The sequence below is a fragment of the Salmo trutta genome, chromosome 15 (assembly GCF_901001165.1).
Source record: "Salmo trutta chromosome 15, fSalTru1.1, whole genome shotgun sequence".
NCBI lineage: Eukaryota > Metazoa > Chordata > Actinopteri > Salmoniformes > Salmonidae > Salmo > Salmo trutta.
This window is the reverse complement of record NC_042971.1, coordinates 8,905,672-8,933,252: the sequence shown is the minus strand read 5'-3', so window position 1 is coordinate 8,933,252 and position 27,581 is coordinate 8,905,672. Positions and strand designations below refer to the sequence as shown.

At 43.6% G+C, this 27,581-nt stretch overlaps 1 protein-coding gene across 1 annotated transcript in view; it reads left to right on the top strand.

Annotated features, from left to right (window-relative positions):
* Positions 1-26,337, top strand: part of LOC115148431 (E3 ubiquitin-protein ligase RNF43-like) — a 176,113-nt gene extending 149,776 nt beyond the window's left edge. Inside the window, exons 3-8 of the mRNA XM_029690319.1 lie at positions 21,118-21,192; positions 21,367-21,501; positions 21,775-21,876; positions 22,904-23,177; positions 23,354-24,973; positions 25,315-26,337. Of these exons, the coding sequence (XP_029546179.1) occupies positions 21,118-21,192; positions 21,367-21,501; positions 21,775-21,876; positions 22,904-23,177; positions 23,354-24,973; positions 25,315-25,340 (2,232 nt within the window). The 3' untranslated portion in view covers positions 25,341-26,337. The remainder of the gene's footprint in view (positions 1-21,117; positions 21,193-21,366; positions 21,502-21,774; positions 21,877-22,903; positions 23,178-23,353; positions 24,974-25,314) is intronic.
* The last annotated feature ends 1,244 nt before the right edge of the window (positions 26,338-27,581 follow it).

Here is a 27,581-nt window from a genome sequence, read left to right as displayed (position 1 = left end):
GGCCTCATCGCCAGGCCTTGGACTGAGGTGGAGGCACACTGTCTACACCTCATCCAAATTCTCTACCCTTCGGCCCTAAGTGTGCACTTGTTCACTTCCCTTTATGGAGTGAAAAGGAAAGAACATATATGATATATATGGTGGAAACTCCCTCAAGTCTAATCCATGTTTAAACCAATCCAATGTGTACACTTCCCAGAGAATCAGGGCACAGGAAGGGTTCATCTCTCAGCATGGAGAATAAAACACTGTTTTTCCTTTCATCAGCTTGATAGGAATGTAGCAGACTAGTGTCTGGAATTAAATGTATTTCACCCCTCAAAGAGAACCAATGGCTGGCCCTGGCAGCTGAGCCTCTTGATTGAATGCAATTCAAATAATAAAGAGGGTTTATAAGTCCTCTGTGGTATTTGATGTTTCTTCACAGCAGAGATTTGAAAGTAGTTTGGAACAGGACGGCCTGTATGAAGGAGAGGAGAGAGAAAAGACTGATCTCTCTGTGTAGGAGGTATGGAGAGATGGAAGGATGAAGAGAGGTGACGTGTTTGTGTTCCAACTAAGATTAGAACAGTCAACAGAGAGAGGTATCAGGAGCATGGCTACTCTCCCTAAACTGACACTCACAGCCCCACACCAAAGTAGGATTCAGACAGGATTTGTTTTCTTTCAAAATACTTTGTGCGTATTACGTGTTATAGTAATAGTTGTATAGTAGAAAAATAGCACTAAAAACAAGAACACTATTGGAGAATGTACATTAGCCTAATGCTTGTGCTGAGGTGGTACAGTCAGTGTCAGTGTCTGGTGTGGTCTGTCGTGTGAAAGGTCACATGACTCTGTCTGTATCTGGGATGTGTTTAACAAGTGATAAGCTATCAGATGACAATGGCCTTTCTCTATCACCTTGTGTTTTGCATTTCAAATCTATGTCACTGTACAGCCATAGCACAGCCAAAGACTGTAGCGTGAAGGGAGAGGGAGAAACGGCAGGCAGCCAAGGAGAGGGAAGGATCAAAGAGGGAGAGAGAGGAAGGGATCAGAGACAGAAGGAAAGAGAATGAGTGGAAAAGAGGGGGGAGAGGGAGAGAGTGAAATGCTCCCATTGACCCCAGGGCTGTAACGCTAGATTAGAGCAGTAACCTCCCATACCTCCCATCCATCCATACATACATACATAGTGTATGTATGTATGTAAGTACAACTGCCAAAATAAAGGAAACACTTTAGTAAATTAGGGATACAAGTATATTTAAAGCAGGTGGTTCCACACAGGTGTGGTTCCTGAGTTAATTAAGTTATTAACATCCCATCATGCTTAGGGTAATGTATAAAAATGCCCAGTTGCCCATTATTTTGGCTACCATGGTTAGAAGAAGAGATTTCAGTGTATTTGAATAAGGGGTCTCAAAGGTCTAAAGTGTGTGTGTGTGTGTGTGTGTGTGTGTGTGTGTGTGTGTGTGTGTGTGTGTGTGTGTGTGTGTCAGTCACCAGACCTCAACCCAATTGAACACTTATGGGAGATTCTGGAGCCCCCGCCTCCCCCTTCTCCCCCCAGCCATACCACTTCCAAGTCATTTAATGTCTGTATCTGGGATGTGTTTAACAAGTGATACACTATCAGATGACAATGGTCTTTCTCTATCACCGTGTGTTTTGCATTGCAAATCTGTGTCACTGTACAGCCATAGCACAGCCAACAACTGTAGTGTTGAGAGGAGAGGAAGAAACGGCAGGCAGCCAAGGAGAGGGAAGGATCAAAGAAAGAGGGAGAGAGGAAGGGATCATAGAAAGAAGGACAAATAAGTAGTGAGAAAAGGAGGGAAAGAGAGAGAGTGAAATGCTCCCATTGACCACGGGGGTGGAACACTAGAGCAGAGAGCAGAGGCATAACTATCCATACATGCATACATACCTACATACATACCTACATATGTACGTACGTACATACGTTTAAAGGGTGGGTGGGTAGGTGTGCATGTGTCTCAGTCACCAGATCTCAACCCAATTGAACACTTATGGGAGATTCTAGAGCTGTGCCTGAGACAGCGTTTTCCACCACCATCAACAAAACACCAAACAATGGAATTTCTCGTGGAAGAATGGTCTAATAGAGTTGCAGACACTTGTAGAATCTATGCCAAGTCACATTGAAGCGGTTCTGGCCACTCCTGGTGGCCCAACACCCTACTAAGACACTATGTTGGTGTTTCCTTTATTTTGGTAGTTACCTGTATATACTGTATCTGCAGCTCAGCTCACATTAATAACTTTTTCCAGCCAGAACCTCTTCCTCCAGGGGAGGGGAGCGGAGAGGTGGACCAGCCCAGGATTATCAGTGTGTGTCAGGGGTTTACAGTAGGACGTGTGAGGAGGGTTAGTATTTTTATTTTATTTTATTTAACCTTTATTTAACTAGGCAAGTCAGTTAAGAACAAATTCTTATTTACAATGACGGCCTACCTGGTTGGGGGTAGTGATGGGGAGGGATATCGATACAGTTATATATCGCAATATTATTTTTGGACTATATTATATCGATATTTGACTCCAAGTATCGATTTGTATGTTTTTTTTTAAAGTATTATTATTTTGTATTATTTTTGCTTCTGTATGTAGTGTTAGACAGGGCTAGTCGGCTGGTATCTGCGCCAAAACGCCGGTATTTTTCATCCTATAGCTTGTTCATCCACATCTACTTTTGAAATAGTGAACCAAAACTCTTTTTCTCATTCTCTTTCTTGTCTCTCTGCAGCAGACGTATAGTTAGTGAGCAATATGTTTGGAACATCAAATCGCAATAAAATCGCAGTATCGAATCACAATACATACAGAGTTGTGAGAATCGCAATACATATCATATCAGCACCTAAGTATTGTGATAATATAGTATTGTGAGATCCCTGGCAATTCCCAGCCCTAGTTGGTGGGGTTGGAGGGGGGTATGAGTGTGTATCTGGGTTGTTGGAGAGGGGTGAGAGAAGGTAGAGGAGGGGTAACGAGGTTTGAAGGGGGTATGCGTGTGTGTCGGGGGTAGAGAGGAAGGGGTTGGAGGGAGTAGGAATAGGAGAGAGTTGAAAGAGGTGGTTCGGTCTATGATTCAGTCCCATCCCCTTTGGCTAGTCGGGGCACTCCTGAGAGCGTAGCATCTACCTGCCCTGACACGCCACTCCCCCCAGCCCCACATCAAAGCAGCCCTGTGAGTAATGGATACCAAGTGGTGAAACGCCCTTTCCTCCTCCAACCAGCTCGGCTGCCTACAGCCAGCGGCAAGCACCAAGCACCCTGTGCTCACACACAGCAACACACACACACTATACTCACACACACAGTACGCATGCATATACTCACACACACTTGCGCACACACACACACACAGTACAGACAAAGACTCACATGTGCACACACACACTTATTATGTCAGCAGGTGAGAGAATCAGTCTAGTCCGAAGTGTAAAGTTAATACAATTTGTTACTACCATGAGGATTGCAATTCAAATACATGGGGTCCACTTAAGATTTAATTCAGGAATTAATTAATTATAGAAGTTATGCCTATTAAATGTTTTGGGCACAATGTTGACGCCAGTGGCAGTGAGAGTAATTATATGCCTGCACTTGAACACAATTTATCTCGTGCCCCATGCTCTACGAGCGTGCTAGACTGACGGCCTGTCCGACGGAGTGCCTGCTCACAATTGGACTCACCATTGATGTTCACGAAAGAAAATGTTTGGACTCTCGTGGAGGAAATTGATAGCAGTGGCAAAAAAAACATGTATTTCTACAGTAGAATATTTTTTGCTATGGAGTTGTATAGTCATGTAAACAATAGCGCAAGCAACAAGCTCCTCATCCACTGCAGTACACAACTAAATGCTTAGTTCAATAATGTACATTTACAACAGCTCACGCACATTAGCTAGTAAACCAAAGATAGTTTATAGCTTTGGTCAAAACTCATTTCAATTGCAGAAGCCTGGGCTGTCCCATGCCTCGATCAGCTGTTTCTGTCATTGGTTCAAGAAGTGCATTTTGACAGGACACAGATGTTGTCTAAACTAAAGCACAAATGTCAAATTTGCGCAAATTTGGACGGAATGGGGTTAGTCAACAGTATACACAAAGCAACCGTTTTACTTCATAACTATCAGCTAGGCATATGTGAATCGTAATAATGTAGCCAACCAGATAGTTTAACAAGCAAAAATGACCTAAAACTAGTATTATGCAAGATAGATTCAATTCTTCGTGGCTATCTGGCTAGCTAACAGTATTAGTAGATAGCCAGTTAGCCCTATTGACTTATTATGGGCTTGTGATCTACTGTACGCATGCAGGTAAACATACCAAAATTAACACAGCATGTATTTATTAATTCATATTGTAGTCAGGCAACATATGAGATATGAATTGACAACATTTAATTTCGATGTCAGGGTGTATTTTCTCTCGGTTCAGCTCAAATAATAGCCACCATTGATTTCAAGAAATGTAGCAACATTTTTACGTGATTACGTCATATTTCTTTACATAATTTCTGCTTCAAAATATGTACAAACGAAGTACGGATTAGAGAAGTGTCCTTTGTGCTCCATTTTGCATACTTTGATCTGGACTCCAAACCTCTCGAACTCCAATTTGTGAGCTCGTAGCAAGGTAGTATGCATTTTGAGAAACACCCATGGTTTCCATGTGTTTGATGCCATTCCATTGCTCCGTTCCAGCCATTATTATGGGCCGTCCTCCCCTCAGCAGCCTCCACTTCCTTCGTCTTCTGGACTGAAATTAGATAAAACATATTTGGTGAAATATTAATTGAATCATAGATAAAGTCAGTATCTTCCTTGTAATTAATGTTACGAAGCACATCTTATCCCTTGACTGTGACGAGTAATTTCAGGGTTGGCCATTTCCAGACGAAAGGTTGAAATACAATGAAACATGATGGTCACAATTGATATGCTTACTAATGAACGCCTACATAGCCAGTTGGTAATTAGCTAGCTACATTGCATGGACCGAAATGGAACTATGAAGATGTGATTTGTAATCATATTGACAGATTCTGAATAGCGAGTTCACCTTGTGCAAAGTAGCTAACTCGCTAACTACCTTGGCTAGCTAGCTAGCTCAGTTAGGTAGTTAGCTAGCTTCCTCTGCGATCTTTCTACAATGAGTCATCAAAATATGACTCTTTCCTGAAACATAGTACAATTAACATTAGATGACAAGTTAGATAGATAGATAGATAGATAGATAGATAGATAGATAGATAGATAGATAGATAGTATGATTTCAAGCAGAGCTAACGTTAGCCAAGTTTTGAGTTTAGCTTACAAGCTGAGTGCATTACGGTCCTTCAAATTATGATTAGCAAAATAATACTACTGTACTGTCATATGGGTCTGGATAAGAGCGTTGGCTAAATGACTAAATGTATGGGTTGTCCGGGCGGTGCTCGGCGGTCGACGTCACCGGTCATCTAGCCATCATTGATCCATTTTTCATTCTCCATTGGTTTTGTCTTGTCTTCCTACACACCTGGTTCCAATCCCATTCATTACATGTTGTGTATTTAACCCTCTGTTTCCCCTCATGTCCTTGTCAGAGATTGTTTGTTTGTTATGCTCATGTATTATGTATTGGTGCGCAACGGGTTCTTGTACACGCCATTACATTTATACACACATAATAACATTGTTTCTGTTCTAATTTATTTATACGATATTTTAAGAATATTGGACACTGTCAGATGGATCTTACACGCAGAGGTACCTGCAGTGTTTTCCTATTGCTTTCATGCTAATTCAAACCAGTCAATGCATTTTGGAGCAACGCTGCTTTATATGGTGGGATTTATATGGTGGGGTTCAGTCTGCCTGTCTGTGTGTGTGTTTGTGTGTGTGTGTGTTATTGTCTCCACTTTAACCTCTCCTGGAAAATGGCTGCAGATGAAGGCATTACCGTCCTTCAATTCCCAAATAAGCTGCTATCCACTCCGTCCGATCACCCTGGTCTTTCCACAACTTTCATCCAACTTTTTTGTGTGGATATTTTGCTGTCAGTCTGCTGTTGAAAGCATATCCCTAGTATGCAAGGGTAGCAAATACTTTCGCTTTAGGGAAGCAAATATTTTCGCATTAGGTTTACTTGAATTGTGTTGGTGTCCTCAGAGAGATAAATGGTCACGCCTCTTACGTATTGCATCCCTCTCAGAGCGCGCAGGCCAGATTTGCCAGCAAATCGAACCCAGTGATATTTCAGCTGCTGCTACAGGTGCAACACTGGGGTCTGAAGTTATCTAATCTTCATAAACTTAAACACTCTCTGATGCTTGCCACTTTATTATGACCATTTAGAGTTATTTTAATGAAAAATTCTTACATATTGTACTTTTAAATTCCTTCAATGTTCTAAACCAAATAACCACCTGCCATATGTTTATAATGCTGGTGTAGTCTATACTCTTCACTTTCACTGTTTCACTTCAGCTGCCTGCCTGCCTACCTGGTCTCCGGTCTGTCTGACAGAAGACAGAGAGAGGGAGACTTCCACCCTGCTAACTCAGACCTGTAGGCCTGTAGACCCAGCTCACTACTCACTGGACCCTGTCATTACCCATTTTAATGCTTTCAGCCTCTCTCTCCTTCTCTCTCTCTTCCTTCTCTTTTTCTAGTTTCCCTCAAACCCTCTGTTGTCATGGCAAGTGTATTATGGTTAGCAAAATAATACTACTGTACTGTCAAATCGGTTTGTTTCTAATGTTATAATTTATTAGCCGTTATTTTAAGAAAATTGGACAAACTGTGAGATGGATCTTACACGCAGAGTTCCCTGCTGTCTTTGCCTATTGCCTATTCATGCAGATGTAAACCAGTCCTGTAATCTTACATGTCAATGCATTTTAGAGCTACGCTGCTTTATATAGTGGGATTCAGTCTGGCTGTGTGTGTGTGTGTGTGTGTGTGTGTGTGTGTGTGTGTGTGTGTGTGTGTGTGTGTGTGTGTGTGTGTGTGTGTCCATTCTCTTCCCTCTCCTGGCTGCAGATGAAGGGACTATGCCACAGGATGAAATGAAGTTGGCTTGGGCCTATGTGGCATAAACACACACACACACACACACACACACACACACACACGTACACGCCATATAAAAGCAATCACTTCAGCATAACAAATTAACAAGCAGAGTGATCTTGTCAGGCGATGGAAAACTTCAGACACAGTCTGTCTGTCTGTTGTCTGTGTGACTGTGTAACTGTGTGCGTGCGTGCGTGCGTGCGTGTGTGCGTGCGTGTGTGTGTGAGTGTGTGTGTGTGACTGTGTGTGAAATGAAAACATCAGAGGTTTATTCATTGAGAACACAGAGTGACTCCAACAGAGAAGGCCCGACACACACACACGCACGCACGCACGCACACAGACACACACACACACTCACACACTGTTCTATAGTTTTCATGGCACCTACAGTAGTGGCAGCCTAGGCAGAGAGCTCATGTAAATTCTGTATATACAGTACCAGTCAAAAGTTTGGACACACCTACTCATTCCAGGGTTTTTCTTTATTTGTACTATTTTATACATTGTATAATAATAGTGAAGATGTCAAAACTATGAAATAACGCATATGGAATCATGTAGTAACCCAAAAAGTGTTAAACAAATCAAAATATATTTTATATTTGAGATTCTTCAAAGTAGCCACCCTTTGCCTTGATGACAGCTTTGCACACTCTTGCCAGTTTGGGCTAGGCCCCTAAGTTCCAGTGAAGGGAAATGTTAATTCTACAGCATACAATGACAATCTAGACGATTCTGTGCTCCCAACAGTTTGTGGAAGGTCCTTTCCTGTTTCAGCCTGACAATGCCCCCGTGCACAAAGCGAGGTCCATAAAGAAATGGTTTGTTGAGATCGGTGTGGATGAATTTGACTGTCCTGCACAGAGCCCCGACCTCAACCCCATCGAACACCTTTGGGATGAATTGGAAAGCTGACTGCGAGCCAGGCCTAATCTCCCAACATCAGTGCCCGACCTCAATAATACTCTTGTGACAAAATGGAAACAAGTCTACGCAGCAATGTTCCAACATCTAGTGGAAAGCCTTCCCAGAAGAATGCAGGCTGTTATAGTAGCAAAGGGTGGACCAACTTCATATTAATGCCCATGATTTTGGAATGAGATGTTTGACAAGCAGGTTTCCACATACTTTTGGTCATGTAGTGTATGCTGCATGGACTCTATGTGCAATAATAGTTTTTAATATGCTTTTTAAATGACTCTGTACCCCACACATATAATTATCTGTATGGTCCCTCAGTTGAGCAGTGAATTTCAAGCACAGATTCAACAACAAAGACCAGTGAGGTTTTCCAATGGTTCGCAAAGAAGGGGACCTATTGGTAGATGGGTATATAAAAAAAAAAAACATTGAATATATCAGGTATTAAGGTAAGACCCAGATGCAGACCACGTCGAATAGACAATAGTTTAATATTCCAACAGGGGCAGGCGATAGACCGGTCAAGGCAGGCAGGGGTCAGTAAACCAGAGGTGGGGCAACGGTATCAGGCGGCAGGCAGGCAGGCTCAGGGTCAGGGACAGGAAAAATGGTCAGGCAGGCGGGCTTGGAGTCAGGACAGGCAAGGGTCAAAACCAGGAGGGCGAGAAAAAGAGAGACTGGAAAAAGCAGGAGCGGAGGCACAAAATGCTGGTTGACTTGAACAAACAAGAGGAACTGGTAACAGACAAACAGGGAACACAGGTATAAATACACAGGGGATATCGGGGAAGATGGGCGAAACCTGGAGGGGGTGGAGACAATCACAAGGAGGAGGGTGGAGACAATCACAGGTGAAACAGATCAGGGTGTGACAGAATATCCCTTTGATCATGGTGCAGTTATTAATTACACTTTGGATTGGTGTATCAATATGCCCAGTCACTACAAAGATACAGGCGCCCTTCCTAACTCAGTTGCCAGAGAGGAAGGAAACTGCTCTGGGATTTCATCATGAGGCCAATGGTGTTTTAAAACAGTTAGAGTTGAATGGCTATGATAGGATATAACTGAGGATAGCATTGAAGTTACTTCATAATACCAACATAAATGACAGAAAAGAGGACTGTACCGAATAGAAATCCTGTATCCTGTTTGCAATAACGCACTAAATTAACACTTCACAGTATTTGGCAAAGAAATTTATTTTTGTCCTGAATACAAAGCGTTATGTTTGGAGCAAATCCAACACAACACATCACTGAGTACCATTCTTCATATTTTCAAGCATGGTGGTGGCTGCATCATGGTATGGGTATGCTTGTCATTGGCAAGGACTAGGAAGTTTTTTAGGATAAAAAGAAACTGAATAGCGCTAAGCACAGGCAAAATCCTAGAGGAGACCCTGGTTCAGTCTGCTTTCCACCAGACACTGGGAGACAAATTTAGCTTTTAGCAGGACACTTATCTAAAACACAAGGCCAATATACACTGGAGTTGCTTACCAAGATGACATTGAAGGTTTCTGAGTGGCCTAATTGCAGTTCTAAATTAAATTGACTTGAAAATCAATGGCAGGACTTGACAATGGCTACCTAGCAATGATCAACAACCAACTTCACAGAGTTTTTTGAATAATGGACAGATATTGTACAATCCAGGTGTGCAAAGCTCTTAGAGACTTACCCAGAAAGACTCACAGCTGTAATCGCTGCTAAAGTGATTCTATCATGTATTGACTCAGGGGGTTAAATACTTATCTAATCAAGATATATTGATGTTATAATTTTCTTCCACTTTAACATGACAGAGTATTTTGTGTAGATCGTTGACAAAAAAAAGTTGCAGTTAAATCCATTTATTCCCACTTTTGTAACACAGCAAACTGTGGAAAAAGTCAAGGGGTGTGAATGCTTTCTGAAGGCACAGTGTGTGTTTTCTTTAACCTAACTTAGTTTAATTTGTAACCTTTATTTAACTACAGTAGGAACGTCAGATAAGAACAAACTCTTATTTACATTGACAGCCTACCGGGGAACAGTGGCTTGTTCAGGGGCAGAACAGCAGATTTCTTTTTTATTTACCTTGTCAGCTCAGGGATTCGATCCAGCAACCTTTCGGTTACTGGCCCAACACTCTAACCACTAGGCTACCTGCTGCACCTGTAGGTCACTCTGGATTAGGGTTGGGTGGTATCCAGATTTTCATATCGTCATACAGTCCTTCTCTCAGCCCGAGATTTACGATATTACCGGCTTAGTACACAAGGCGGCACCAAAAAAAAATGCAAAAAGCCCATTGGGCGTCTATTTTCGGCATCAGAGTAATTTTGTGCTTCAGTTGCACTTTTCCACTCGGATGAGAATTCACGAATTGGCATTCTATCACTAGATAGTGCTCTGACTGATGTGTAGCTGCTTTTCTGTTGTACTTTCTCGGTCAGTGAAGCCAGCCTACTTTTCTCCGGTAAAATGCGAGATTAACTTTAAACAAAACATTAATAAATGTAGCTGGCTACATTCTTTCTATGATAAACATTGATGGCAATGCACAGTTTTTGCAAAAAATACTTTTTCATTATAAACTCATTTACTTATGTGGCTGCCAGCCAAATAGCGTTGCACTTCTGTTGTCATCAGATTAAAATGAAGCTGATTTCTGCCAAATGTGTGGCACTAATGTATTTTCTGTGAAGAAAAACTATAGTTGCACGTCGCTGATCACGCTATTGAAGCAAAAAACATTGTTGACATATAAAACGCTACCCCTGTCAATACACAGATGGACTCCTGCTTTCTCCCATTGTGCTATTAAGCTGTAAGCTTCATAATGTAAAATAATGTGACAGGTGAAATTAAGAAAGCGATCTGCTTTATCTCCTAACTTATTGCATAAGTTGAGTGCAGATAGTACACATCCAGCTTCTTCACCTGCGGGAACGTCGGAGACCAGTCACTCGGACAGCTGATGAATCTGTGAGTTTGCACAACTGAAGAATTTCTGCACATAATTTCATAAACCGTCTCAGGGAAGCTCATCTACGTGGTTGTTGTTCTCACAAGTGTCTTGACCTGACTGCAGTTTGGCGTTGTAACCGACTGGCATGCTGGAGAAGTGTGCTCTTCACGGATGAATCATGGTTTCAACTGTTTTCTGATGTCAAAGTTGTGAACAGAGTGACCCATAGTGGTGGTGGGGATATGGTATGGGCAGGCATAAGCTACAGACAACAAACACAATTGCATTTTATTGATGGCTATTTGAATGCACAGATACTGTGACGATATCCTGAGGCCATTGTAGTGCCATTCATCCGCCGCCATTACCTCATGTTTCAGCATGATAATGCACGGCCCCATGTCGCAAGGATCTTCCATGGTCTGCATGCTCAGAAGAGCAAGTTCGGGATGCTCTGGATAGATGTGTACGACATGTTCCAGTTCCCGCCAATATCCAGCAACTTCGCACAACCATTAAAGAGGAGTGGGACAACATTCCACGGGCAACAATCAACAGCCTGATCAACTGTATGCGAAGGAGATGTGTCGCGGTGCATGAAGCAAATGGTGGTCACACCAGATACTGACTGGTTTTCTGATCCACGCACCTACCTTTTTTTAAGGCATCTGTGACCCACAGATGCATATCTATATTCCCAGTCATGTGAAATCCATAGATTAGGGCCTAATTTATTTTTTTAAATTGACTGATTTTCTTATGTAAACTGTAACTCAGTAAAATAATTTAAATTGTTGCGTGTTGCATTGATATTTTTGTTCAGTGTATTTAAAAAGTAGCTACAAATATTAAAATGTATTGATAAACTTCAAAGAAATAGTTTCAACGGTATTGGCAGTATTGAAAAACCATCCCGTGGCTATTTCCAAATACCCTGGTATAGGGTATATACGGTATACCGCCCAAGTCTACTCTGGATAAGAGTGTCTGCTATATGACAAAAACGTAAAAATGTAAATTGTACTCTGTGGGAATAGTACAGTAATAATAAGTCTATAATACCTTTGACACAGCTAGCTCTGGTTTGTCAGACTTTAATTGATGAAATTTTTATGAAGTTAAATCTGTCATGATGGCACAAGTGGAGAGTTTGTTTTTGGCTCAAACGCCAAGTGGAGGTGCTTTCTATCTACCGATCAAATCTGTCCTATCATGTTGTTGTATCACTAGGATGGATGTTTGCTAACCACAAAGCTGGCTGTTACAGTACTGTTCCTCCGACCATAACAAAACAGGAATGTTTCCACATACATTTTGGCTCTCATTGCCTTGTTTTATTCTGCATTTAGTTTTCATTTGTTAAAGGGATTGTAAAAAAATAAACGTTTAATGTAATTCCAATTAATCATGTCATAGCATGAGTTCTTTCTGTTATTTGAGTTTGTTTCCTTTCCGGCTTTGTGGCTTCACAGAAACCTATGGGATTATTAGCCAGCATTTGACCACTGCCACCGGTCCACATTGTGATACTATAATGACATAATAGAATATTATGATGTATTCCTGAAATGGCTACTGCGGTTCTTTAGTGGAGTAGTCTTGCAGCTCTGTGGTCGGGGCCATTTAAAAGTATTTAGTAGGGAGAGAGTGTGTGTGTGTCTGTGTCCCCGTGCGTGTGTCGTTGTGTGTGTGCGTGTGCGTGTGCGTGTGCGTGTGCGTGTGTGTGTGTGTGTGTGTGTGCTTGTCCTCAGTACCATACCACAAGTATAGTTTTTTCTCCATTTATTACCTCGATTAGAAGACATGTGTGTTTCATGCTGGGTAGAGAACTCTTGAACTCCAGGTAAAGCAGATTCCCACATGTTGAAGCTCTGCTTCTTCTTACTCATGTCGCTGCGCCCCATTTAGTCTCATGCTGCATACTACAATTACAGCCCTAATGAAATTATGGGTTGGAGGTTGTTGACTTGGGCCAGGATGCTACAACAAAGGGATACATGTACATGTTCATTTTCTATCTGACCTTCTTATGACCGTTGACACTGTGAACTTTAATCCCAACCCTAGTCATCTGAGTGGCTCGAGGAAGAGGAATACTGGACCATTAGAATATGCAGTATGCCCCACTTTCCCACACAGACACTCATAATACATGTACACACACAGACAGATGCCATATCTTAATTTGACCTAGTTTCTCACAACAGAAAAATAATCCTGCAGGAACAGGAAATGTGAAATATTATGTGGATTATAATTAATGGTCATTTTTTGTAGGGGTTGATAAATGTTTTTTTAGGGCAAATCAAGTCTGAAATTACAAATTACAAACTTTAGAAGCCTTTTTAAACCTTGAATACGCTTCAAGTTTGCATATCCTGCTGTGCAGGAAAATTCATGCAACAACAGGATGATCAAGTTTAGATGCGGCATCTGTACAGTACTCAACAGCTTTTACATCTCACAATACCCACTCAGGAAACAGGGGAAGGAGGGGTGCACCTCTAGCTCTTGACAGTTTGTGTATACAGTCAAATGAAATGAGTGTGTTTCTAGTCATGTATTAACTTTTTTTCTAGTCATGTATTAACTTTCCCTTTTGGTTTTTGAAGTGTTAAAAACTGATCGGAGTTCAATGGAGCCGTTCCTCTAAGTGTTTTTTACATTAACTTGTGATAAATGGGTTAGCTGAGTGATGTCTTCACCTGGATTTGTGGTGTGTGTGTGCGTGTGCGTGTGTGTTTACCTCTTGGCTCCCTGCCACCTGGGGCTGATGTTAACCTGCTAGACATTGTTTAGTGTTGTGTTTGACCTGGATGATCAGTTGTTTCAGCTTGCGGCTCCACTTCATTAAAGATATTGGCAGCCATTCAGTCAGTCAACCAGGAATGCCACCCTCTTCACAGCATGTGTTGAGACATTGATGAAAAGGTTGATCTAAATTATTTATTCAGGGACACTCTTAAAATGCCTTTGGTTATTGTAGAGTACACCGCCATATTCATATTCAGAAGCTATATTTTCCCAACATTGGGGAATTTGCATGTAAACATAACATAACGCAAACCTCATAGAACTTTTCAGGACAGGGCCCATAGGTGCTCTTTAGAAAGGGAAAAGGCTAGGGATAGATACAGTAGAGCCCGACCGAAATATCGGTTCACCAATATTATTGGCCGATATTGGCCTTTTAACGCTATATCGGTATTGGCCGATAATAAATAGGATGAAAAAAGGGAATCTCATGCTTGTCTGAACACTTGGGGGCATTCTCATGATGTCATTATTGTCACGATGTATGAAATCAACATTTAAAGCATAGTTATTGGACAATTGCTCTTTTGGATGACAATTTTACATTTTATTCATTTAGCAGACACTCTTATGCAGAGCGGTTAAGGTTAATTGCCTTGCTCAAGGGAACATAGACAGATTTTTCACCAAGTCGGCTTGGGAATTCAAACCAGCGACCTTTCGGTTACTGGACCAACACTTAACCACAAGGCTACCTGCCGCCCCAATTTATGAGAATTCTGTTTGGGAAAAAAATTACACTTTTTAATTTCCCCACTGTAAAACAGTATATTGGCAGATATATCGGTATCGGAAAGTTTTGACCCACAAAAAATCAGAATCGGTATCGGACCCCAAAAAAGATATCGGTTAGGCTCTAAGATACAGGAGGTGCTGGGTCAGTTGTGCCGTAGTGTATGTCCTGTCCTCCGGTTTCCACCCACTGGACACACCACGTCATTTCAACATGAAAATGTGGGTAATATTTGGTTGAGACATTGATCAATGAGATTTCACCCTTTATTCACCCACTCAAAAAGACAGCCAGAAGTTGATGCTTTCAACCATCTAAAAGCGTAACCAAATTCCAATGTTAAAACAATGTCAGATTTGGGGGTTTAGTTGTCATCTGAATGTGTTATCACTGCGCTTTCAACCATTTATAACCAGACCAAAGTTAAAATGGGAATGCAATATTACATATTTTGTATTTATACAACAATTTAATGTGTTATCACTGTGCTTCATCTAATAGCACAACCAAATGACCTGGATTGCAGTTGAGATTACATTAAAAGTACATAGTGCAAGTGATCAATGCTGTTAAAAAGTCTGCATAGGACTTCCGACAATGGCGAAGCTCTAACAACACGCGTCTGCGTAACGTCCTCAAAATTTCAAACAATTTTAAGGCATTTTGACACGGTTTACCTGTTCGTTAATAGTGAGTTGGAAGTTACAATAGATGTTTTATCGCCAAAGCAAAAGATGTCCAATATGTCAAAGCCTCAGACGAGGCTTGGAAAAATGCCCCTCTCTGACAGCCCTTCTCCAGCCTCCGCGGATGCTAGCCCAGAAGAAGCACCAGCATGGTTCAGAATGGAGATGGACAAGGGTATAACAAAATCCAAGAGACACTTTTTGAACGCCTCAGCAAAATTGATGTACTGGTCGATAAACTCCACGAAGACCAGAAAGTCACAAAGGGACGAGTGACAAAGTTAGAAAAAGACCATGCTGACCACCAGGCTGCCATCCTGGACGTCCGTGAGGAAGTGGACCAAAAATACAAGAAGTTGGACATTTCCAAAGGCGCTCGAATTTGAGACTTCAAGGTTTCCCGGATGCCGTGGAGGGAAGAGGCGATCTCCTTTCTACAGGAATGGATTCCCCAAATTCTGTATCTACCCCCTCCCGCGCACCCACTGGAGATCGAGAGGGCCCGGAGGCGGCTGCCTGGTCAGGTTGCACCCAGAGCATTTGTCATTACATTTCTACGGTACCAGGACACTGTTCGCATCCTCTCTGCTGCTCGAGCAAAGGGAGAGCTCAAGTACGGAGATGCCAGAATCATGATCTTTCCGGATCTTTCTCCCACACTACACAAGAGGAGGATGGCTTTCTCCCCACTGAAGAGACTTCTGCGTCAGGCTAGCTTGGCATACGGCCTTCGCTACCCAGTGACTTTGTGGATCAAAACCAAGAATGGTGAGCGCACATTTGACTCTGTGAAGATGGCTGAAACATGCACAAGGAAAGAACTTCCTGACTTGTTCACGTCTACTACACCCCGAGGAACTGTCTTTTGAACTTGGATACAGTGGATAGTGAACTGTTAGCACATGAGAAAACAACGAAATTACACATATGATCAACTGGCTGGCTGGCTGGCTGGCTGGCTGGCTGGCTGGCTAGATGGCTAGCGTGATAATGACTGGCAAGGTAAAGTTGGTTCATAGCTAATGTTGGCTGAGCTATTTAGCCAGCTCACTAAGTTTACAAGGGTGTAGCTATAGCTACTATACATCCACACTATGCCAGGTAGTTACATTTTTGCTGTATACTTTAATTTTACGCAGAGAGGTCCTGTCGGGTTTGGTTAAATAGTTATGTGGCTTTTGACTGGGTTTCAAGCCTAACTATGTCAGGGAATTTGAGGTACTATTACGTTTGCTGGCTTGTTTATTGTTAGAGATGTATGCTAGCGTTAGTGATACCAAGGCAGGGATAAGCTACTCACTGGCTGGCAGCCTAATTGCCAGCTATCAGATAGCTTTACACTTGTGTATGTGCGTACATGTGTGTATATATATATTTAAAAAAATTATAGTTCCTGAATATTTCCTGAACAAAACCCTCCTGTCTGTAGGAAAGCTAGTAGAGGTCATGAACCCTGACTATACCCATGTCCAATTGGTTCGATTGTTATTGGAGGATTTTCTCTGTGATGTTAGCTCTTCTATGGACCACTTGGCCATGAATAGAATCCCCTCATATCTAGTGCCCCTCTCAATGGTGCACGACATATTGACCTCAGCTACTACAACCACGATAAGGCCGTTACAGTCACATTTGGCCTATAGTCTGGGGTCGGCAATCCCAATACATGTTGATATTGATCGTAATGAAGTGAGATTTTTAGAGATGCTGCTGTAGGTTGAACTGGAGAATATCTATAGATTGAAAATGGTTCTAAATGTAGGATTTTGGCACGACAGTACCCACGTGAAAATTGCTACTCCCCCAGTCGTAGTTTATCAGGAAAACAAGTGGTGGTGGTAGGGAATCGATGGTTGGTTAACACACCGTTCGCGTCCTCCACTATGACTTACGAACGCCATGACTCAACCACCCAATTGAACCTCCCCAACCAGACTGTTTTTGTTAAGGTACCAGAGGGGGCGATTGTCCACATAGACGACCTCGCTCTATACCAACTTCCCGACGGCAGGATAGACACATAGATTGAAACGCCTGACGCTTTTGGCTTGAGTTACCACAAGCCATTCAAAATCAAATCCAGTACGAGGGACCAATGACTGTTGATCTTAGCATACTGGATGATGCACTTTTAGTTGACCCGACTCACTACAAGCCAAAAGATTGGTCTGTCTTGGATGGTGCCGGACAGCATCCTGACTGTTGCCATGATTCTTGGTCTTATTTCCCTTGGCGAGTGTACCTACTACGTACACAGGCGCACACGTGCAATGGAGACCGAATGAGGTCTTATACTAGGATCACCTGTGAGACAGAAGCGATCCCGATTTTCAGAAATTTGGCAGTAGATCCTGAAACCCCATCAGGGTGTCCATCCACAGCATCCCCAGCCTCCTCTCCCGAATTCGCTAGGTCAGCCCTGTAATGTCCCCAATATAAGCTTTGACCTTCAGGGTGCCATTTTTCCAAGTGCCTTAACTACCCACCTTCAAGTAGGATCGCCCTCGATATGACATTAGAGACAATGCCATGATAGAGTCATTTAGCCAAGACCTTGGACATATATAGAACATAGTCCAAATTAGATGATTAAGGTGTGTTAGATATATTTGGTATATCTTTTGTTTATGTTTTTATTCATTTATTTTTTTACTTTTCTTTGACATTTAGAAAGTGATAGAGCCATAAACAACTTCCCCATACAACCACCAGTTACAGCCACAACACCGCTCATTTGGGGAAGAAATGTAATGATGAGTGAGTGTTGAGCGTTATTAACGTCTGCCCAAGTTACTGCCTAGCTCCACAAGCCAGGACAACCGGACAACGGGCCGGAACACAGAGCCATCGCCGGACCTCCCATGTCCATTCTGGTGGTGATCTGCAGCTTTCAGAAATCCTACCAGGGTAAAACACCAGCGGGGGACTGCTACGATGATCCACAAACCAGGACATCCGATCGTCATTCTTATGATGGGTTGCAACATGCAGAATCCTTCCAAGTTTAACCCACCAGAGGGAGATGTCATGACTGGCCAGTTCGGGTCAGATTACTGTGGACCATAATCCTACAGAGATATCTCTCACACCCACCAGTGGGGGAGAGATTGAGAGGTATGGAGGTGGGGAGTTTTATGACACCTCCCGCCCATTGTAAATCTTAAGGCAGCAAACAAAATCCCTTTGGTCCTCTCAGTATGGAGGGATGGAATGTATGATGGGCCTATGGAGAATCTACTTCTGAACAGTAACACGCAATAAATGGACTTGGGGACAATATGTTTCGTCAGCCAAAATGGTAGATGGAATATGACGATAGATGGAATATGAAAATGAATGTTATTTTTGTTATGTTATTAGAAGTTAAATGACGACGTTATAACGAAAACATTGTAACTTGAAGAGTTTTCACACTATGTACTTCAGGTTTGCATACTGTACATTGTGTGGAAAATGTCCAGATCAAAGAGAATGTTTTCGTAAAGATGAAATTTGAAGTTAGTTGTCTAAATTGGATCTGAGTAAAATCCAGACCTTGCCTCGTAACTAGTTACCCCCAGAGAACTTGCCCTAAAGGCAGAAACGTCCATTTCTGACCCGAGGATATAAAACATGTGAGTTAAGAATTAACATAGCAGACTAAGTGACCACGAGCTGCAGCCAAGGTTCGAATGAGTTGTAAACCCAAAAGCAAAGAATTGTCTACAAAATAATAATTGATATGTTGGATTCACCTCTATATCTCACCCAAGAATCAAAGTTAAAGAATAAGACTAGGGCCTCCTGAATGGCGCAGCTGTCTAAGGCACTGCATTGCAGTGCTTGAGGTGTCACTACAGACCTGTGTTCAATCCCAGACTGTCACAACCAGCCGTGATGGGGATTTCCATAGGGCGTTGTGGCTTTACTTGGCTCATTGTGCTCTAGTGATTCCTTGTGGTAGGCTGGGTGCCTGCAGGCTGACTTCAGTTGTCAGTCGAACAGTGTTTCCTCCAACACATTGGTGCAGCTGACTTCCAGGTTAAGGAGTGTGGTTTGGCGGGTCATGTTTTGGAGGGCACATGACTCGACTTTTGCCTCTCCCAAACCTGTTGGGGAGTTGCAGCAATGAGACAAGATCGAGAGAGAAAAAAAAGAATAGGATCAAATCAACCTGTGTTTAATGTTTGATTTAATTTGGTCCAATTCTTTAACTTAGATTTTTGATTGAGATGAAGATGTGAATCCACCATTCCAAATTACTAATTACTAATTTGTAGAAAAACTGGAATTAAAGCCAGACTAAGTCAGTGTCTCAACAGATACACAGATGGAACTAGCTAAGCAGAAGATCTTATTCAAATGTTGATATTTGGTTGCGTTGACAGCCAAACACAATTTAATATCCAGTTTGTCTACAAATTCATAACTGAGATGTTGGATTCACGTCTCCATCTCAACCAAAAATCTAAATTTAAAGAATAAGACTAAATCTAATCTAATCAAACTTGAAATGCACTTTAAATAAAGTTTGATTGGATTTAGTCCTATTCTTTAACTTAGATTTTTGGTTAAGATGGAGACATGAATCCAACATATTATTGATTAACTGGAAGATTACATTTGAAATCAACCAAAACTTGAAACCGTAGTCCCGAATGTATTGTCTGTTTTTAGTTGAACCGTGGGTTGAATTGAGACAGTAGCTGTTGATGACTTTGAAAATGCTTTAAAGGCCTAAATACTATCATTGATGAAATATGATTTATAAAGTATGGTTACATTTAATTTGCTCTGTTAAACCTACCGTTTGGATTGACTTCGGTGGCAATTGTGAATATATTTAGATCTCTCAATAATTATTCTCACGATAGCACATCGCGAGTCAGTGACAAATATAAAAGCTGGTTTGGGTCTGGTTAAAACCCTTGATGGGAGACTAAATGAATAGTTGTACATCAACGCTCCAGTAGGAGGTGCTGCCCAGCCTATTTATTTTTTCTTCTGATAGTGAATATAACGTTGAAGATCTGACGTTGTTCAAAGGTACAAATGTAACATATTTGATACAAGGTTTGCCTATGTTGAAAATTGGTTACAATGTTGACATAATCCTGTGGTTGAAATCTCACCCTCAAAACAACAGTGATTACAAATCCAATGTATTTTCCACGTAGACTCCATGCCACATGCTTACGTTGAAACAACAACTCAACCAGTTTGTGCCTAGTGGGCAGTAGTGTACTCTCTACTCCCAGGTTCCCCAGCCCTGCTGCTCTGCTGCCATGTTTGTTTTGGTGTGAAACTGGAGATGGCATACAGTCCTCCCTCAGCCCACGTAACCACAACACAGCCCCTCTCATTGCTCTCTCTCTACCCCCCCCCCCCCCCCACGTGACCTGCTGCAGGCACCTGCACCTCCTCATGTGTTTTCTGTCCATCCCTCTCTCCCTCCAACTCTCATTGATTCTTATCTCTCTCACTCCTCCATCTTCTGTCCTGTCCGGGCTTAACAATGTTATTATGTGCGTCACTGTCAAGCAGTGTTGCTAGCAAGGTGTACTACATTAAGAATAGTGCTTGTGCTGTGCAGGCTGCAGTCTTTTCCCATTCAATAATACTGTGTGTAGTGGGTTGTCTAGAGCCAGCCAGGTCGGGATTGTGTAAGGAAGAAGGGCTATACTTTGGCTTTGTTTGGCATTTGGAGACAGTGGGGTATGACTGCCATGTAGTCTTGACTATGCAAACCATGTACAGTAGAAGATTACTACACTGCTTCGAAATACAGGGGAGTTTTGTTTTGCACTCTATTGTGAGATCCAATTGTGAGATTTTCACTTTACCTTCTCTCCTTTCTCTCTCTTCCTCCTCACTCTCTCTTGTTCTTTCTCCTCTTTATAACAACATGTTATGTTAACAGTCATCTCTCCTGTGTCGTCTCCCTTAGGCTCGCCTGGCACTGGAGAGAGGTGCTCAGGCTGTCATCTTCGATGTCACCGACGACAACGACGCTGCTCTCGAGGTGAGGAATGGTGGAGACCGTCTGAGAGAGCAGAGGACAATAAAGTAGCATAGCCTGACCTGACGGAGAGAGACAAAATAGTTTTAGTGTTACTGCTTTATCAATGATTCATTTTCTGTCTTCCCCTCCTCTATCCATTGTGTGTCTTCTCCCAACACACACACACACGTGTAGCTGCATGAGTCTGACTCCCTGCCGCTTCCGGTGGTGCTGGTGAAGGCTGAGGATGCTGAGGAGCTGATGGGACTGGTTAACAAGAACGAGGAGGCTAGAGTCCGCATCGACATCAAAAAAGAGGACCCAAAATGGGTAAGGAACAGAATACACACATGCCGAATATCACATATTATTATTATTATTATATAATAAATACATGATATATGTTTTTATACATGTTTTTTATTTATTATATAGCCATATATTTGTATTGTATTTATTATTATTATTATATATATATGCATATCAAGAGACACATAATGGAAGTTGTTAGTTACATTCCCTCAAAGGTCTGCTCTAAATGCATGTTTCCCAATCTCTACTATGAAATGGTAATTACATCTCACTCTTTCTCTCTCTTTCCAGCCCCACTATGATGTTGGTATCTTGCTCACTATAGTCCTGGCTATTCTGGCCATCGTTTTGATCTTTGCCTTCCGGTACCGATGCAAGTCCAACAGAACCTGGGTGAGTCAGTCAACAACACATACACTTTTCACAAGTCTCAATACTGAAGCCTTTATCTCTGCAAAATACAGCCATCTTAAATTGGTTTAGGTCTGGGCCGGTTGCATAAAACATCTTACTGTTTCCCTTAATGCATCATTTTCCCTTACCTAAGGGAATTGTTTAAGGGTGTTGCAGAGAGCCCCTCAAACCTTTCCTTAGGTAAGGGCATCATTTAAGGGTTTTACAGTAGTTTGAAGGAACATATTGCAGAAAGAGTCTCTGGTGACTATGGAGACGACCTGATTCACTGGCTGAACATCTCATCAAACAGATGCATTTATTTTGGGAAATCTCAAAATAGAATTTCTACATTCAAGACAGGTGAAACAAATTGATTCAGAAGATAACCGCGTTTATGTTAGTTACTTTTTTCTCAACTATTACTTTCTATCACATCAAGTGAACCTAGAGTAGCTAGCTAGATAGCTAGCCAACAGCTTTGTAGCCATGGATTGTGCACCTTACATTGTTTAACTAAGTAGCTAGCTGGTGGATGTTTTCCTTTTGAAACCAGGGCAGAGGAAATCAACATGTTGGATTCACCTCTCCATCTCACCCAAGAATCAAAGTTAAAGAATAGGACTAGAGCCTCCCGAGTGGCGCAGCGGTCTAAGACACTGCATTGCACAAATACTGTTTACATTGATATCCATACTGAATGAAGCACTTAAGGGACCGCATGGACCCAACTTTTTCACTTAATTTAAAGGGAAAATTCACCTTAATATGTTTTGTGCAACTGACTTAAAGTTAGGGAAACCTTAAGCAAAAAGATAAGGGGGAAATTAACTTAAGATGTTTTTTGCAACCAGGTCTTGTACTCTAACTGTCGACCAAACACAAGTGTCCACTGTATATACAGCTCGAACATACACCAGAAAACCCTCAGAGAGGAACAAAATGTGAACTTTGAGACATCTCAGTCAGTTCTGAAGTCCAGTTCTCTAACCTCCGTCCCACACGGCCTCTTCCTCTATGACCACAGGACTCAGTCCATCAGCAGACCATGCGAGCCATCAGTCGTCTGGAGACGCGAATGTACAGCTCTCAGGGCTGCGGGGGCTCACAGCGCCACCGTGGGGGCTGGGGGTCTAATAGCAGCTCCAACTCCAGCCCCGTCTGTGCCATCTGTCTGGAGGAGTTCCTGGATGGACAGGACCTGAGGATCATCTCGTGTGCTCATGAGTTCCATAAGGAGTGTGTGGACCCCTGGTTGCTGCAGCACCGCACCTGTCCTCTCTGCATGCACAACATCATGGGTAATGACATCGCATGACCACTAGGGGACGCCTACAACAGGCCTTAGAATGGGGGAAGCACAAGACTATTTTACCCACTCTTGAGCACAAGTAAATTTTTCCACCAAAAATCCAGTTTTACAAACTGTGTGTGTGTGTGTAGTATGTTTTACTGTGTGTGTTCCTATGCTCCACAGGTACAGAGCTGTCACGTCAGCCCCAGAGGAGCAGACTGCAGCAGACCCCCGAGCACAGCCAGCGTTTCCTGCACGCCCACCCCTACCCCCACGCCTTCCCCCAGCATCCCATCCCCTTCTCCATGAGGCCTCACTACCCCCGTGGCCCCTCCGGCCCCTACCCCTCCCTGGGCCACTACAGCAGCTCCCCACCCCTGGACCCCCAGACCCTCCGCTTCCTCCCTAGCTGGCCTCTTGGCTCCGGCTGTGGATACATCCACCCTACAGAGGGCCCCGGGAGGCCTCACAAGGCCGGGAGCAGCTGCAGGACGGCAGGTCACCCTCTGGGGTCCCACTACGGCCCCGGGTCCCACCGCTCCTGTCACGCCTACCGCTCTGGCTGCCCCGCCCAGCGCAGCAACTCCAGTTCCAGGCTCCACCACACCCCCTCCTTTGCTCCCCGCGCTTCCGAAGGGGGGGCCCACAGCCGGGGGGGCGAGGGAGGCAGCTGCTCTGGGGGGAGCTACCGGACGGAGCGCAGTGGCTACCTGGCAGATGGGCCGGCCAGTGACTCCAGCTCTGGCCCCTGTCACGGTTCATCCAGTGACTCGGTGCTCAACTGTACCGACGTGTCCCTGCAGGGTGTGTACGGTAGCTGGTCCACGTTCCGCAGCTCCTTGAGCAGTGACTATGATCCGTTTGTGTACTACGGGCCGGGTTTGGGACGGACAGGCCGCAGGGACAGCATGGAGGCAGGGGCCCAGAGACCAAGGTCCCTGGACTCAGTGATGAACAGAGACAGAGACAGAGGACGAGGGAGCCCTGAGGAGCAGCCGCAGGCTGTGTTTAGCCACGTCCACTACCACCGCCACAGACACCACCACTATGGAGAGGACGGGGAGCGGGAGCACGCCCAGGGACAGGGGCCAGGCAGGGGGTCAGACCAGGAGCAGGGGGCTGCTGTTGCTATTGGCTCTGGTTCTGGTTCTCCCCCGGCTCTAGACAAGGACTTCCCAGTGTGCCCTCTGAAGCACAGCCCCTGTCAGTACCCTAAGGCAGAACACACAGACAGTAGGGAGGCCCACTGCCACGGGATAGAGGGCCAGGACCATGGGCTTAGCCTCAGCCCCCCGTCAGGCCCCCTGCCTGTCCTGGTAGCACCAGCACCCTTAGCAGCCCCAGTCCCCTGCTGCCACCAGGACCACGGCCATGGAGGCCACCCCAACCGGAGGGCAGACCGGCTCGGCGGCTGCGTCCTTGACGGCCCCTCGGTGCTCTTCCACCAGAGCCTGGAACTGCAGGACGACTGTAGCATCCACATTCACTACGGCCAGGGCCCCAGCTACTGCTGCCCCCCGCCTGACCTGCCTGTGCCTGTGCCTTTCATTCTGGACTCTGGGGGCATGGGGGCCCTAGGGGGCCTAGAGGACTGGCCCTGCTGTGGAGGGCCCCACCATGTAGTGTGGCAGAAGCGGGTGCAGCAGGCCCACTCTGAGCCCCAGTTGCTGGGGCCAGGGCTGGGGGGCCCTATGGACAGACCCCCGCCCCCATGCAGCAGGCGCCACCACGGTCACCACAGCCCAGCGCACGACCGCAACACAGACTTTTGTTTATACTGCCAAACATTACACAACAATCAGGGTGGGTGTTCAATCAATCCTTATATTATAGCTACATGTGATGTGAACAGCTGCTCCCGTATTCTAACTTGAATGTGCTAGTATATTCTATGGCTCTATCTCACTTCGCCTTTCCGCGATTCTTTGCGTCTTCTCACCGCCAAATCAGCCGAATTGGAGGGAAGTTTAATTTCATTACATTTTGGGAAAGAAGGCAAGGAGAGAAGATGCGATTAATCGAGGAAAGATCATTTAGAAAGAGGCCCGTTTGTGTTATTCTTCCTGTCATCCTGTGTGTCATGTGAGTGTCTCTCTGTGTGTTAGAGAGGTAAGTAAACCTAATGTCTGTTTCTCTCCCTCCAGGATCAGAGGAGGAGTCCGGTGTGTGATAACTAACTAACTCGAAAGGTGCATCCCCAAACTCACGCTGCTACGTACACAGGAGCCGGAATGGACAAACATGTTAGCGGCGGCCATCTTTCTCAAGTCTTCCAAATAATTCCACATGAAATACCTGCATTCAAACTACACTTCCCAGAATCCCCCAGTCAGTGCTGAGTTACATCTGTCAACAGAGATCAAAATGTGTTAGATTATGATTATTTTGAACATTTGTTTCTTTTGACCATCAAATCAATGAAAACACAAGTCAAGTAGAGACCTGAAATTGCTCATATTCATTGTTGAATTCAAGTATGTCAATGTGTTTGATTAGATTTTTGTTGTCGCTAAGTGGTGTACTTGTTTCAAGATGGAGACTGACTGGGAGATGCTGGGAAAACAACTCCTACATCACAAAGGGGAAATTTGTTTTATTCTCTTCTGCCTTGTTGTTGTTTTGTTTTGTAAATTACACGAAGAATTCAATACCGACATGATATTACAAGTTCCCAGTTTGACTTATTGACCGCTAGGAATTCTCACTGCTCAGGACTTGAGCCTCGATTCACAGCACGAAACTCCCCTACTATTTCTCTCAGTAGAAATCACATGGACAAATTGGATATCTAATTCCTTGAGTGGTTAAGTACTTAATCGATTATATTATGAGGTACTACTCAGTAATACGTGATTTTCCCTCTTTACCCCCATAGATGCTCAGTTAGAGGTTTCTTGCTCTTTCCAGCCTGCCTCAAATCAGATTCAGAAATGTGTTCCAGTGGCATGGGTATCGCAAAGGTACTCAAAGCTATAGAAAAGAGCCTAGAAGCTTCTCTCTGGGCAACCTGCCCCATTGGGGGAAAACTGTTATTTTCTTAGCTGGCCTTACAAGCAGTGTGCATCCTGAGAGGTCACTAGAGGCTAGCATGGGGACTTGTGTTGGTTAATTCAATAATGGCAGCTGCTTCCATCACATTTAGTTTGCTTTGTGTTTCGGTAAAAAAATGTAGTCTGTAATTTTGAACCAGATTCACTGAAATGTGTTATTATTACGAGCTATTTTAGTTTTGCTCATGTCATTTCTCATGTTGCCAGTGGTTACTTATTATGTTTGATCTGAGTGCTGATTTGGTGGCCAGTGAAGAAGGGAGGGGTCCACCAGACAGACCTGGGTTCAAACTGTATTTGACATCTTTCAAATACTGTAGCTGTGCTTGATTAAGCTTGCCTGGCTCAATGGGACCAATGTAATCTTCCCAAAAGTGCAAACCCCACTATCTGGCATGTACTCCAGTCAGGCTAAAATATGCAAATGCTCCAAGTATGTGAACAATTTCAAATACTATTTGAACCCTGGTAGGTCTGCCTCCAGAAAATCACACAGTGTGAGTGAAACTTCGCTCGACTCAGGAAGGACATCCGCTATGTCTCCTGCTCTTCACCCCTGACCTCTAATCACATGTCCTAGTACACGACCCAATCAATGTCGACCTGCAAGGATATTCTCTCCCTTCCATTTCCCAAATACCAGCAGCTAAAGCTCAGCAAGGGTGCTCTTATCTTGGAACATTGCAGCAAAATATGATATACAGTGCATTCGGAAAGTATTCAGACCCCTTGACTTTTTCCACGTTTTGTTACGTTACAGCCTTATTCTAAAATTGATTAAATAACAATTGTTCCTCATCAATCTACACACAATACCGCATAATGACAAAGCGAAAACAGGTGTTTCGAAATTTTAGCAAATATATTAAAAATAAAACAGAAATACCTCACTTACGTAAGTATTCAGACCCCTTGCTCTGAGACTGGGGGCTCCTGAGTGGCACAGCGGTCTAAGGCACTGCATCTCAGTGCTTTAGGAGTCACAACAGACACCCTGGTTCGAATTCAGGCTGTATCACAACCGGCCGTGATTGGGAGTCTCATAGGGGGAGCACAATTGGCCCAGCGTCGTCCGTGTTTGCCTAGTTAAATAAAGGTTAAATTAAAAAATAAAATACTCTAAATTGACCTTAGGTGCATCCTGTTTCCATTGATCATCCTTGAGATGTTTCTACAACTTGAATGGAGTCCACCTGTGGTAAATTCAATTGACTCGACATGATTTGGAAAGGCACACACCTGTCTATATAAGGTCCCACAGTTGACAGTGCATGTCAGCGCAAAAAACCAAGCCATGAAGTCGAAGGGATTGTCTGTAGAGCTCTGAGACAGGATTGTGTCGAGGCACAGATCTGGGGAAG